This window comes from Manis javanica, chromosome 2 (genome assembly GCF_040802235.1).
Source record: "Manis javanica isolate MJ-LG chromosome 2, MJ_LKY, whole genome shotgun sequence".
Classification (NCBI taxonomy): Eukaryota; Metazoa; Chordata; class Mammalia; order Pholidota; family Manidae; genus Manis; species Manis javanica.
Genome location: NC_133157.1, coordinates 6,742,465 through 6,755,830, shown reverse-complemented (window position 1 = coordinate 6,755,830; position 13,366 = coordinate 6,742,465). Strand labels below are relative to the sequence as shown.

Here is a 13,366-nt window from a genome sequence, read left to right as displayed (position 1 = left end):
GAGTGGTCCAAGAAAAAGGCCGGGAAATGCTTGAAGACCCTGCTCGAGTTTTCTCATTCCACCACTGCAACTTACAGCTGGGAGGAGGAGGGAATGTGGACTAGAGATGGAACTATTACATACATAATTACACAGTAAGTTATTTTTTAGATAGAAAAAACTTCAAAAATTAAAAAACATGAATAAAACAAGTCATTTATACCCCCCACAATGTGGAGAAAATCACTAACGACATGTCTCTGCAGATGTAATTTGTGTTACATTGTCATTTTCTTGATACATAATTTTGTGTCTTTTCCCTGTCAACAAGTTGTATGACCAAAAATACTTTTACGGGCTATATACTGTTCTACCCAATATGCTAAAACTGTCTAAGGCCCACCTCTATTTTTCAGTATTTTCCTTATTCCAGCCTCGATTATAAGTAAACCATGGGGAAGATACTTGTTTGAAATCTTTGCATGCTCGGTTTATTTCCCCAGCTCAGTCCTCTAAGTGGGTTGGAAGATATGAACCTTTTTAACGCTTTTCATAATTACTGTCCGAGCTGCTTTCTGGAGTCCTACCAGTTTCTGTTTGACCAGCAGTTAGCACCAGCCGCGGGCATCCTTGTCCTCACGCTGGGTGTAAAGGACATTTTTACCAAACTCCTAGACCTGTCTAACGGTGTGATGGTTAGAAGGACAGAGGTGTCAGACGGACCTAGAGTCGTGTTCTCGTTCTAACTAGGAACTCCCTCTGGGGGCTATTTTGAGGATTAAATAAGCTACTTGCTTCTTTGCGCTCAGCGATCAGGCGCTTCTAGCTTGCGCAAGAAGTGGCCCGCTGCTGGGGAGGGGGCGGAGCCGGCGAGCGACGGCCAATCAGAAGCCGAAGCAGCGGGGCCACGCCGCCACCGGTCCGCATTAAAAGAGCGGAGAGGGCTCCAGGACGCCCGCTCGGCTCCGGTGCTGACGAGCCTCTGTGGGGTCCCGAGTACCCCGGGGCGTTCGTCAGTGAAAGGGGACGGGCATTCCAGCCTCTCACGGCTCAGCCAGTCCTATCCCAGAGGCGGGCTCCGCCGGCCGGCGCGGCCCCTTTAAGAGCCTCGCGGGCCGGACGCCGGAGGTCGCGGCGTTCCCCCAGCTGCTGGGCCGCCCTCCCTGGCCATGAAGGCGCTGCGGGCTGGCCTGTGCTTGGCGCTGGGCGCCGGGCTGGGCGCCGCCGCCGAGGGGTGGCGGCGGCGGCGGGCGGACGCGCGGGCGACGCCGGGGCTGCTGGGACGGCTGCCCGTGCTGCCCGTGGCGGCGGCGGCCGAGCTGCCCGTCGTGCCCGGGGCCCCGGCTGGCAGCGGCCCGGGCGAGCTGGCCAAGTACGGGCTGCCGGGGCTGGCACAGCTCAAGAGCCGCGAGTCGTACGTGCTGTGCTACGACCCGCGCACCCGCGGCGCGCTCTGGGTGGTGGAGCAGCTGCGGCCCGAGCGGCTCCGCGGCGACGGCGACCGCCGCTCGTGCGACTTCCGCGAGGACGACTCGGTGCACTCTTACCACCGAGCCACCAACGCCGACTACCGCGGCAGCGGCTTCGACCGTGGACACCTCGCGGCCGCCGCCAACCATCGCTGGAGCCAGAAGGCCATGGACGACACCTTCTACCTGAGCAACGTCGCGCCCCAGGTAGCGCCTGCGCCCTGCGGCGGAATGCGAGGCGGCCTGGTCTCCCTGGGCCTCGGCTTGCTCCTCTGCAGGAGGGGAAGGCTGCCCAGTGCGTTCTCTAAGTCAGGTGTGATCACCCCGCTCGCCCTAGGCGGGAGGGACCCGTTGCTGTGGCGCTGGGGGGGATAATGCTATTACCCACCGACCTCCTGCAGAAGCGCTGAGGAACTGAAGACAGTGCTTATAAAAAGTACTGGCAGCATTCAATAATCTATTAGCTATGAGGGAACTGAGGCTCAGCGAGGTTGAGTGACTGGCCCAGTGTCACACAGCGGGAGGCAGCCCAGGCAGTCTAGGGGATCCTGAGCTTTCAGCCACTGTCCTATCCTGACTGCCCTGAGTAGCACCCACTATGTGCCCTGCCTGTAGCCCTGTTCCTGGCAGGGCCTGGCACCCAGTGGATAGAGACAGACGTGAGGCTCTGGGTGAAGCTGGTGGGGTCCCAGCCTCCAACCTGACGTCTTCCCTCCCTGTAGCAGTCCTCTACCCATTTGACTAGATGCTGTACTGAGGACTGGAGCACCCAAGTGATGGAGTCAGGATAGATCCACACTTCCCAGCTGGGCTCTCTGCACGTGGTTCAGACTGGGAAAAGGAGAGCGCAGGGGAGGGGCAGGGCAGGCCTGTTTCTCTGAAAGCGGTAGATGTTCCCCTGTCCTTGGAGTGGCTCTTTGGAGCTGAGAAACGGCTGAGACCTGGGATACTAGTCCTCCCATTCTAGATGGTTGGTAGGCTACACCCTCGTGGCCAGGTAGCCTGAAAGTGATTTGCCCTCTCCATGGAATCTTCTGGCTTGGTGCCAGTGCCCACCCGTCAGGGCCTGGGGTTGCCCCTCTGACAGAGGAAGGTCCCAGCCCCACTTGAGCCCCACACTTTTACCAGGTGCCTCACCTCAACCAGAATGCCTGGAACAACCTGGAGAAATACAGCCGCAGCTTGACCCGCACCTACCAGAATGTCTATGTCTGTACAGGGCCACTCTTCCTGCCCAGGTAAGGCTGAAACTGGGGGCTTGGGAACCAGAGGTCCCCTCCTGCCACTTACTCTGTCCAGGCTTGTCTCAGGCTCTGGGGCAACACTGCCAGCTCACTAGTCATTGGTTTCTTAGCAAGTCTGTCCATTCCCTGCCTCCGGTCCCCAATTCCACTTCTAAGCCAGAGACCTTTGGGGTACTCACCTAGAGCATGTCTCCTCTGTGGGCACCAGGCCTTGAATCTGCCTGTTGCTCTGCCCTCTGTCACCTCTTGTCACACCCACCCAATCAGGTGTTGTGCCAGAGAGAAACCCCTGCACTAGGCTCTTGCCTTCAGCCTGTTTGCTTGGAGCAACCCTTCGCCACCCTTCGCCCAGAGCCTGGGTTTGAATTCTCTACCTCCCTGACCCTGAAGGAAGCAGTTTTGCTGGCCTGCTGAGTGACACGGATGACGGAAGCAACAGGCTGGAGAGCTGGTTCTGGAGTCCATAGGCTCAGGATGGAGTCTAGGCCCTATCACCTACTCTCCAGGTGCCATGGCAAATGACCTCAATATCCTCTCCTGTGGGGACAATACCCATTATCTACCTTGTTCCCCTAAGTCGGGGACAAAGTGGGAGGTGGATGTTGTAAGGGCTCAGCATGGGCTGGCCGAGGCACTGATAAACCCTAATTAGCAGGTGCCTCCGGTGGCCTGCAGAAATGGCGTAGACCGCTAAGGGGAAGGCCCAAGTCCCCCATCCAGTGTTCCAGGCACCTGCCGCGCAGGAGTCCTGTGCTGGAGTTGGGAAGTCAGGGGTACGGGCCTGGCCCACTTGGTGCTCACCCCCACAGGGAGAGACAGACACTAATCCAGTGTCTGCCCAGGTGGTTGTGAATGTTAAGAACGCCTGATTGTTTCAGGAGCATTTATTGCCACCACCCGGGCTGCCACGATTGTTGGGTGTGAGGAAACCCAGGGCAGAGTGCGACCCTGTCCAGCAGGAGGTCCCGGCCTCCTGGGGGGCCAAGGGCACAGCAGGTTGACAGTTATGGGGTCAGGTCAGAGAAGGCTTCCTGGTGGCAACAGCCTTGGGTCCAACCAGACTCTGTGGGAGCTCTGAAACGCCACATGTGCCCGGGTCTGTCTGCAGGACGGAGGCTGATGGGAAGTCCTACGTGAAGTACCAGGTAATCGGCAGGAACCATGTGGCGGTGCCCACCCACTTCTTCAAGGTGCTGATCCTGGAGGCAACAGGTGGGCAGATTGAACTCCGCTCCTATGTGATGCCCAACACACCTGTGGACGAGGCCGTCCCGCTGGAGCGCTTCTTGGTGCCCATCGAGAGCATTGAGCGGGCCTCAGGGCTGCTCTTTGTGCCAAATATCCTGGCGCGGGCGGGCAGCCTTAAGGCCATCACTGCGGGCAGCAAGTGAGGGCCGAAGCCCAGCCAGACTGTGGGGCTGGGGTCACATTAAAGGTGGTTATTTTTGGAGACAGGTTTTAGCTGTGTCTGGGCCAGCAAACCTCAGGAGTCTCTAGCTTTGCTGTGGCTTCGCAGTGTCGGGTCCAGGGGAGTCTTCAGCTAGGCCGGGCGCCTGCCTGGGTGAGGCCGGGCTGCAGGGCAGCCAGCGAGATAAGGATGGCTTCCTGGAATAGAAGTGCAGCAATGGGCTGAGGCCTGGGGGGCTGGTGGGTGTGTGGCTCTCAGCCTGTCCTCAGTGCCTGACCATATAGGACCCAGCCCCTTGGGTCTGCTGCCTTCACCAGGGTCCCAAGGAAGTTAAGGACAATCCCAGCTTCGTCCTGATCATCCCTGGCTGGCTCCATGCCCTGCCAGGAAGGGCCTCACCTCTGCTCCTCAGTCTTCCATCTGTGGAATGGGGCTGATCCTAATTCCTGCCTCCCAGGGTCAGGGTCAGGGAAGGTGACAGGCAGGACGCCGTCAGTCCTCCATATAGTTGCTGGAGGGGTGGTGGGAGCCCGGGCGCCTGCTGGAAAGTGTGGCTGGCAGGCTCCCAGCCCCTGGCCCCAGCTGGGCCTGAGGATAGACCGACTGGGGCAGTCCACCTGTTTAGCCACCCCCCTTGAGAATGATGGAAGCAATGGAGCCTCCCAGCAAAGTGCCCTCAGACAGGGCCTTCCGTGCTGACCTCAGAATGGGTGTACAGGTGCCATGGGTGGCCAGGACTGAGATGCCAGTGAGGCCTGGGGGGAGGGCGGCCCTGCACACCAGTCACACGAGGAAGTGGAACACTGAGCTCACAGCTGAGGAAGCAAAAGCCCAGAGCGGGCGGGAGCAGGGTCTCCTGGGTCATTCAGTCTGGGGCAGCTGGACCAGCACCCAGGATTCTTGACTCCCAGCTCACTCGCACCCCATACCTGCCCCAAGCCTGCTGTGGTGAGGGTAACAGGGAGAGCAGCAAACTGCCTCGGGCAGACCCCGAGTGCCGGGCTGCCGGCTCATGGCCTGGGGCTGGACGTGGGAACGGCAGGTGGGCTCACCTCCGTGCGGATAGTGCGGCTGCCCTGACTGGGACAGGTGTTGATGTACAGATCAAAGAGGACACTGGGTTCAGCCACCTGCAGGTTGGGGTCAGCGTCCACTCCAGCTTCCAGCCCCTGGAGGCCTCCAAACACCACAAGAGCATGTCTGGAACCCACAGGAGGGGGTCACTGACTGCTCCGCAATGCCACACTGAGTGCAGCCCCCGGGCTCTCGGCCCTCGTACACGGTGGGGCCCCCCCCCCACACTGCTTCCCTGCTCCCTTCCGCATCCCCTGCCCCCTGCCCTAGGCCGTACGTACCTGAAGCTGGGAAGCTGGGCTAAGGCCACACTGGAGCCTCGCTCTGATGTCCCAATGGTCAGGTCATACCCATCCTGGAAGGGGGCCTCAGCAAACACAGCACCTGGGGGAGGCCAGCTCACTGAGGGGCCTAAAGCCCGTAAGCTACAGTGCTTGGCGCTCTGTGTGTGTGTACGTATATACAGGTACCAGGGGGAGGGGGGGGAGACTCAGGTAAGGGGCCCAAATCCAAGCCCTCCCACTATTCCTGGGAAGTCAGGGACTGAGCCCGGAGAGACTGGGCCTGTGCCAGATGGGAGAACAAAGCAGACGGTGGGCAGGAAGGAGCTCTGAGAACACATAGTACGTCTTTGACTTATCTGGTCCTTTTCCCCTCATCTCTAACCCCAGGGCAGACATTACTAATCAATCACGATACTCTTCCTCAGGAAGTCCTTAGCAGCATCCCAGGCAGTGCACTCAGGGTGACAAAAGCCCAGAGAGGCAAAGGCACTTGCCCAAGGACACACAGCAAGTTGGTAGGACACAGATCCTGGTCTGACTTTTGAGTCAAGCAAGGCTCTCTGTGGCCTCCTAGACAGAGAGGATGGATATTCACAGGAGGAAGCTCTGTCCTTACTGAGGCAGGAGGCCAGTCGGACTGTGTAGCCCCAATAGATGCCAGCTTTGGTGCGAGGGTCCTGCGATGACACAACTTTCCCACGGTAGGTCTTGCTTTCTGAAGGAAAAGTGGAAGGGCTGTGAAGACGGGGTGAGGAGCAAGGAGGCAGCCTGAACCCTCAGGCTGAGGCAGCTCTTGATACCTGGGAGCTGCTGCTTGTTCAGCTGCACAGTCACTCGCAGTCCAGGCTCCAAGTTCTTGTCTATCTTTACCTCCTGGGGAGAAGCCAGAAGAAATGGGTGCTGTTTCTCACAGTCCCAGCAGGGGTCACCCTCTCCCAGATTGGGTGGAGCAGATATGCGGGGCTGGCAAGGCACCTAAGGGGTCCAGGTCAACTGACGACCCTAACTCTGGCACCTGGACCTGCTCACAAGAGACCATCTGTGCAAAATGACTACCACAAGACACCCATCAAAAATGAGTGCTCTGGGCCTTGCAGAGCAGGAAAGAAGTATTTCTTGACTCGATGAAATCCCAGGTCTCTGCATTTTGGAGATTATGCCACTTACTAGCTACAGGAGTTTAAGTGGGTCATTTATGCTCTCTGAGCCTCAGTTTCCTCATCTGTCAAACAGAACACTTTCCATACACAACAGCTATTGTCACACAGCCCAGGACCTGGCATGAAGCAAATGCTTACTACACACAAACTGTGACAAGTACCAATCGATGTGTGTTTTGTGCCAAATTCCCAAAAACGGACACCCTCTTTCCCTTTGGAGGGTTTCTCATGCCTTTCTCCTGTCTTCTTTGGGGAACCCTGGTCTGCCTTTAGCCAGTTATTTCTGGTCTGTTCTCTCTGAGGAGAGGGGATCCCACACTTTTATATATTTCTGCCTCTGCCTCTAGGAAACTCCAGAGTAAAACAGGTGGCAAATGAATGTTCCAATCTCCAGCTTGGCTCTAAATCACACTTGACAGCCCCAGAGTGATTTCAAACTTGTTTTTGCAGGGTTTGTTTTGTTTCAGCACAAGGGCTACATTCTGTTGATTGCTTACAAAAAAAAAAAAAAAAAGAAAGAAAGAAAGAAAGAAGTAAATGTGTTCTTGGCATTATCCACCGAGCCCTCTTCTAGTACTTCTCTGGCCCAAATCTGCATCGATGGGGGAATGGCAGGCAGTTGTCTGGGTCCAGGTCTCCCCACTTGTGTGCCCCTGCCTGCAGGGCCAGAGTGTGTCTGGGAAGTAGGCCTTGACCCACCCTCCAATTCGTACCTTTTTCATGCCACAGTTGACAAAGGAGCCATGGCCTGGCCGGGTGGGCCGGTCCACCACGATACCCTCTCGGAACTCGGATTCCTCACCCAGACGCATGTGGTGAGGGCTGTCCAAGGGGTTCAGAAGCCCTGCGGGGAGGGACCAGCACTCTGGGAGATGCAAAAGCACACGGGGATGCGGCAGAGAACCCTGGTGCAGGTCCCAGCTCTGCCACACACTGGCTGCTTGCCACCAAGCACAGCCCCTGCCCTGCCTGGCTCTGCTCTCCCAACTGTACAGTGATTTCTCAAGGCCTGGGGGGTGATCCGTGGGAAATGGGGGTCAGGCCCCCAACCTTACCAGCGAACTGTAGATCCTGGTGCTTGGGGAAGAACGCCTTTCTTAGGTACCTAGTAGAGAATATGGATCTCAGGTGGGGAGAGTGGGGGCTGGCGGGGAGGGGACCCAAGTACCCAGGGGAGGCCACTCCTGCCTGACCTGCATCTTGACCACCTCCCTCATGCTCAGGGAGGTCTGCCTTTCCCCTGCTTACTGTGGACACTCCAGGTACTGCAGGATCCTGGCCAGCTGCACACATGCCTGCCCCTTCTTGCCGACTCCCCTGAATTCCCCCTCTACAGTCCTGGAGAAAGACAGGGTGGAAGAGCCTCTGTTCCCTTCCAGAGCTCCTCCACCCAGTCTGACCTCTGCAGTGGCCATGTTACAACTCTAGTCCCCAGGGATCAATGGGGCATTTCAGATAGGCTTCTCAGCCCCTGCAGGTAAGCAGGCAGAGAACAGGGCAAAGCCAAGCCGATCCCGGCAGCCCCTCCCCTCTCCCTGAGCCCCAGTGCTCCACTGGGTGGCCCCTCACTTGCTCTCTTGGCCCTCTTCATCGAACACCACGATCTCATCCACACAGAAGATGGCACAAGCTCTGGCAATTTGACCAGCCAGGTAGGTGCGAAGCTCGGGTGACTGAGCGTTGTCCAGGATGGAGCCTGGCAGGGCCACACTCAGGGTGTAGGGCCGACCTGGGCAGGGGAGGGGTGTCCATGGTCAGTCTGAAAGGCCAGGGCCATCTCCCCTCCCTTCCTCCAATCCCAGGGCCCAGATTTAGAGAATTTTCCACCAGGAGAAACTGTGAAATCGAAATAGTTCCAACTCCCCTCTCCAGGCCTCAGTCACCCCAGGAGGAAAATGGACTCAGTGGTCTCCAAGGCTCCTGTGGGCAGGGCAGCCCAATGGGCAAGGCCAGGGAGAGGTTAGAGGCTTGGCCCAAGATCCCATCCTGGCTCCACCCCTTCCTGCCTCAGGTCTCCAGTTGTCAAATCAGGGCAATAATGAAAACTAATACCTGTTTTTAGTGCCTTGTATGTGTGTACATTTTACCCAGGTGGGGAACCTACGGCCCAGAGAAGTCAAATACATGGCCCAAGGTCACACAAAAGCAGCAGCTGAGATAATGGGTTCAGGTTGTTCGGCGCCAGAGGACCACCCACACCCTCCCTCCCGGAGGTGTTCAAAGGGAATCGCATGAGATGATGCCCATAAAGCGTTTCCCCATGGCTGAGAGGGGTGACGGGCTCGCTGCTGTCCCGTCACGATCATTCACTGGTAGCCACTGGGCTTACAGGGTACGACATGGACCCTGACCGAAATGTGAGATGAGAAAAACCAGAGCCAGAAGCACAAGGACAAAAGACACACATTGTATCTGCGCATCTCTCTACGTGCCTCTCAACAGGTATAACAAAGTCTGGAGAAACTTTCACTGCCCTGTTTGCTGGGATTTTTTTCCTTTCTTCTTCATAGTTTTTGTAATTGTTTGGGGAGTTTTGTTCTGAGCATCTATTACTTAATGAGAAAAAAAAGGGGCACTCTTATGAAATCAAAATAATTAAATTAAAAATGAAACGAAAGCACATAACTAACTCATTAAAGTGACGAGGTTCCAGAGGCATAAAGTTATGACGGATGATGCTGATCCTCCACGGGCTTGAAATCTATCTAAGCAGGAGGTTATTAGCTTTCTGAGGCTCCCCCGTTCTCTGGGCCTTAGTTTCTCCATTAAGACAAGATGTCTGGATCCACTGTCTCCAGGGTCCCTTCCAGCTCCGATACTCTCTGCCCTGCCCAGGACCCGGCCTGCTCACCGCGGTCCTCCGTCTGGACAGCCGCCTCCTCCTCCTGCTGGCACCTTGCCTGCTCCTCCTGTGCCCGCCGCCGCTCCAGCTTTTTCATCATTTTGAGATCCTTCCACTTCTTTTTCTCCTCTTTCTCTGTATCCCAGGACATTCCGTTGGTGGAGGGGAGAGGGCCTGGAACAGTCCAGGAGATGGCGCCCTCTCGGGAGGGTCATCCTGGGCTATCGGTGCCGCTGGGTGAGCGGCCTCCCAGGGCTCTGGCCCCTTCCTCCCCATTTTGGGTGCTGTGGGACCCAGAGGGGACAAACCTGGTGGCCTTCCCCAAGGTTCAGCTGTGCACCCCTGGGATGAACTGGGGTATGCACAGGCACTCCCCCCACCCCACCCACAGCCCCTCACTTACTCTGTTGCTTCCATTTTCGCCACTCCACCCTTTGGCCGTGTTCACCCTGCAGACGGATTGGGAAGAGGTATAGGTGTGGGAATGAATGGTCACACCTGGGAAGGGTTCCCACCTGCCGCTCCACAGTTACCATCCAATCCCAAATGCGGCGGGTGAGGAAACGAGGGACCCCCTCCCCAGCAGTGTGCTGCCCCAGAGCGCGCCAGTGCCAGTGACTGGGCCTGTCACCCCGTAAGCCCTCAATAAATTGTTGAATGAGGTCCCACTGGAGAGAAAAATGAAACAGGCTCACTGGGACCGGACCCGCCCACTCGCCCTGGGGAGCAGAGGAGATACGCCACGGAAGGGCGCGGCACTGGGGGCACGGCCCCACCTCCTCCGGGTCCGGGCCCGGGCGGCGCAGCCCCTGGGTTACCTGTCGCTGTCCGGGCCCTGGCTCGTACCGCGGCTCCCACTTCCGGTCCGCATCCAGGCAGCGGTGCACGCGGCACGAGCACGCGGCACCTTGGGGCTGCTAGCCTCGGGTCAGCGAGCAGCTGCGAGCGGGAGCCGCCATGGGCCCCAGCACCCCGTCCTGCCCTACGGTCCCACCTCCGGCCACCTACCGGGCCGCAAGGCCGCTTCCTCGCACGCTCCGCCATGTTCGGCGCACGCCGTTGGCTCCGCCCTGCCAATCAGACTCACCCCTTCCGGCCGCACCTCCTGCGAGCCACCCAATCGGGTGGCCAGTGGAGCTCGGGGGCGTGGTCTAGGCTCAGGGCGGCGGTGGATCCGTTAGTCGCCCACCCGGGGTGCCAAGGGCAGCTAGTCGGGTGCTTTCCTGGACCGTCCTACAGCTTAGGAGCCGCCCTCCAGCTCCGGACGAGCGCGACAGTCAAACCTCAGCTTGGTTTTGTATATGGGGACCCTGAGGCCCAGAGATGGAAATGACTTGGAAGTAATTTAATTCACTTCTTTTATAGGTTCGTTTATTCTCTTTCAATGAACACTTTTTTAGAGCAGATTTAGGCTTACCAAAATTTGAGAAGACAGTGCAGAGAGCTCTCATATAATCCCTTTTACCTGACTCAGGATCCCCTATTGTTAATGTTTTGCCTTGGCATGTACATTCTGTACTTATTGAACCAATATTAGTGCATTATCATTAACTAAAGTCCATAGCTTACATTAGGTTCACTCTTTTTGTACATGCTACCAGTTTTGACAAATGTACAATGACATGTATCCGCCACGGTAGTATCATACAGAATAGTTGTAGTGCCCTAAAAATCCTCTCTGGTCTGCCTACCCTCTCCCAGCCTAACAACCACTGATTTTTTTTACTGTCTCTAGAGTTTTGCCTTTTCTGGAATGTCATATAGTTGGACTCAGATAGTTACGTAGCCTTTTCACACTCTCTCCTTTCATTAAACAATATGCATTTTGTTTCCTTCATGTCTTCTCCTGGTTCGATAGCTAATTTATTTTTATTGCTGTATACTTCTGATGCATGGATATGCCACCATTTATTTATCCATTCACCTTCCGAAGAACCCATTTGGTTGCTTCCAGTTTTTGACAATTATAAATAAAGCTTCTAAAACATTCACATGCAGATTTTTGTTGTGGACATGAATTTTCAACTCATTTGGGTAAATAGCTAGGAGCCTGACTGTCAGATCCTATAGTAAGATTGTTAAGCTTTGTAAGAAACTGCCAAATTTTCTTCCAAAGTGGCTAGGCTATTTTGCATTCCTGCCAGCAATGAATGAATTCTTTTTTCAGCTAATAAGCTTGAGTCAATATTCATTCAATCAACAAATATTTATTTTTGGCCTGTTCTGAGGCAGGAACTCTTTGCTACCAGAACTAGGGACACAATGGTAAGCAAAAGCAGACACCAATCTGGAGCTCACAGCCTAGTAGAGGAGAGATTATTTTCTAAATTCAATATATGTGTTAACACTACAGGGGTTGTGTTTATTTCACCATCACTCCCTCCCCATTCTGAATGAGAAGGCAAAGTCATTATGCATTTAAGGGAAGATCTACCACCTCAGGCTGGCTGAAGATACTCAGTCCAAGATCCGGAGCCTCTGTAGAGTCACAGATTTGAATTACGGGCAGATTCTGGATGCGCTTGAGACATGTAACCTTGGATCAGGGTGGTTCTAACCCAAGAAATCTGTGGGTTTACCCCATGGAGGACTTTCTTACCATGGGGATAGGTGTAGTACGAAAGGGGCTCCCAGACTGAGCATCTGAGCTGGTACCAAGTCTGTTTCATGATCTTGATTTTGGAGCACTGGGAGCGGTACCAACTCATGGTTTGGAAGGGGAGGAAGTGCCCCTATGTCACAGCACAAAATATGTTCCAACAGCACTTCTCTGACACCAAGTGGGTGTCCTACACTTCAGTCCTGACAATCACTACTTGGAGTCGGTGCAGACTCATAGGTTAACGTTTTGGTCTCCTAAGATTGTCCCCCACTTCACAGTCAGCAGCAGGTGGAGTCCCAGGTTACCCATACTTCTGCTGGCTGACTACAAGTGCGAGCATTTCTGCCACCCCCCTCAGGTTCAATGATTCAATGCAACAATTCCTAACACTCAGGAAAGTGCTGTGCTTACAACTGCAGCTTTATCATAGAGGACACAACTCGGAACGGCGAAGTGGAAGAGGTACGGAGAGGAAGGTCCTGTGGGGGGCGGTGCGGCGCTTCCATGCCCTCTCCGGCTGCACCCTGCCTGCCAGCATATCTGCGTGTTCACCAACCCAGAAGCTCCTTAAGCCTCACGGATTCAGGGTTTTATGTGGGGTTTTATTACCTATGCACGATTCATGAAATCTTTGGCCATGTGGCTGAACTCAGTGTCTTGTCCCTTTCCCCTCCCTGGGGCCCTGGGGTAGGGGCTGAAAGTCCTGACCCTTTAATCATGTGGTCAAAGGGGCTTGTTATAAATAACAAAAGACCCTAACTGCAAGGGTTTTAGGAGGTCCCTGCCAAGAATCAGGGACAAGGATCAAATACATTTTATTACACGTTTCTATCACCTCCTCCAATTAAATATACGATATGAGCAAAAACCTACGAGTTTGTTATGCGAATGAAACTTGAAGACAAGTCCCCAACATCACCTTCCAAATGAATTTAAGAGCCGCCATGGCTTTCCAGTGGGACACTCACCCCAGAATCAAATCCCCACGTCGGCCTTTGCTAGCTGGGTGGCCTTGGACAAGTTACCTCACCTCCAAAGTGGTCACTCCTGTCTTGAGGGTTGTTTAATGAGATAATGGGCATCCAAGTGCCTGGCACACAGGAGTGCACAGTAAACATTAGCTATTTCCTTCCCCTTGGCTAGCTTTATAGTCCCTGGCCCGCCCTCAGACCCTTGTAGGATGGAACTGTCCATGTATTCCCTGTCACACACTCAACCGAGGCCCCCACCTCCTGTACACCTACACACACACACACCCCACACCCCACCCTGCACCAGTAACATACCGTCAGAGCCCTGGGTTC

At 55.4% G+C, this 13,366-nt stretch overlaps 2 protein-coding genes across 8 annotated transcripts; one reads left to right on the top strand and one right to left on the bottom strand.

Moving 5' to 3' along the window:
* The first annotated feature begins 878 nt into the window (after nucleotides 1–878).
* ENDOG (endonuclease G) lies at nucleotides 879–4,142 on the top strand. 3 transcript variants are annotated; one of them, XR_005058443.2, is made up of 4 exons: nucleotides 879–1,761; nucleotides 2,577–2,686; nucleotides 3,083–3,198; nucleotides 3,801–3,937. XR_005058443.2 is itself a non-coding variant. In XM_037008000.2 (3 exons), the coding sequence occupies exons 1-3, from the start codon at nucleotides 1,149–1,151 to the stop codon at nucleotides 3,810–3,812; spliced, it is 735 nt and encodes a 244-aa protein (XP_036863895.2). In that variant the 5' UTR covers nucleotides 883–1,148; the 3' UTR covers nucleotides 3,813–3,939. The 3 variants fall into 3 exon arrangements, 2 of the variants coding, with proteins under 2 accessions (XP_036863895.2, XP_017513799.3); XM_037008000.2 differs by lacking the exon at nucleotides 3,083–3,198 and having other exon boundaries at nucleotides 883–1,761; nucleotides 3,801–3,939; XM_017658310.3 differs by lacking the exon at nucleotides 3,083–3,198 and having other exon boundaries at nucleotides 891–1,655; nucleotides 3,801–4,142.
* SPOUT1 (SPOUT domain containing methyltransferase 1) lies at nucleotides 3,562–10,575 on the bottom strand. Of its 5 annotated transcripts, none has more exons than XM_017658303.3 (12): nucleotides 10,469–10,575; nucleotides 9,864–9,909; nucleotides 9,470–9,595; nucleotides 8,188–8,347; nucleotides 7,867–7,956; nucleotides 7,674–7,723; nucleotides 7,332–7,462; nucleotides 6,259–6,331; nucleotides 6,075–6,173; nucleotides 5,456–5,558; nucleotides 5,153–5,300; nucleotides 3,562–4,297 (listed from the first exon to the last, which is right to left on the bottom strand). In XM_017658303.3, the coding sequence occupies exons 1-12, from the start codon at nucleotides 10,502–10,504 to the stop codon at nucleotides 4,229–4,231; spliced, it is 1,131 nt and encodes a 376-aa protein (XP_017513792.2). In that variant the 5' UTR covers nucleotides 10,505–10,575; the 3' UTR covers nucleotides 3,562–4,228. The 5 variants fall into 5 exon arrangements, with proteins under 5 accessions (XP_017513792.2, XP_017513791.2, XP_017513790.2 ...); XM_017658302.3 differs by having other exon boundaries at nucleotides 9,470–9,634; nucleotides 10,469–10,546; XM_017658301.3 differs by having other exon boundaries at nucleotides 9,470–9,661; nucleotides 10,469–10,530.
* Nucleotides 10,576–13,366: the final 2,791 nt, after the last annotated feature.

Excerpts from the sequence above, each read along its gene's own strand:
- ENDOG (XM_017658310.3), top strand. The coding sequence starts at position 1,149 with ATGAAGGCGCTGCGGGCTGGCCTGTGCTTGGCGCTGGGCGCCGGGCTG. Across the intron at positions 1,656-2,576 it reads TGAGCAACGTCGCGCCCCAG|GTGCCTCACCTCAACCAGAA; the intron begins GTAGCGCCTGCG and ends CACTTTTACCAG. Across the intron at positions 2,687-3,800 it reads GGGCCACTCTTCCTGCCCAG|GACGGAGGCTGATGGGAAGT; the intron begins GTAAGGCTGAAA and ends GTCTGTCTGCAG.
- SPOUT1 (XM_017658301.3), bottom strand. The coding sequence starts at position 10,504 with ATGGCGGAGCGTGCGAGGAAGCGGCCTTGCGGCCCG. Across the intron at positions 9,662-9,863 it reads GCGAAAATGGAAGCAACAGA|AGGGCGCCATCTCCTGGACT; the intron begins GTAAGTGAGGGG and ends GACCCTCCCGAG. Across the intron at positions 6,174-6,258 it reads GAACAAGCAGCAGCTCCCAG|AAAGCAAGACCTACCGTGGG; the intron begins GTATCAAGAGCT and ends CTTTTCCTTCAG.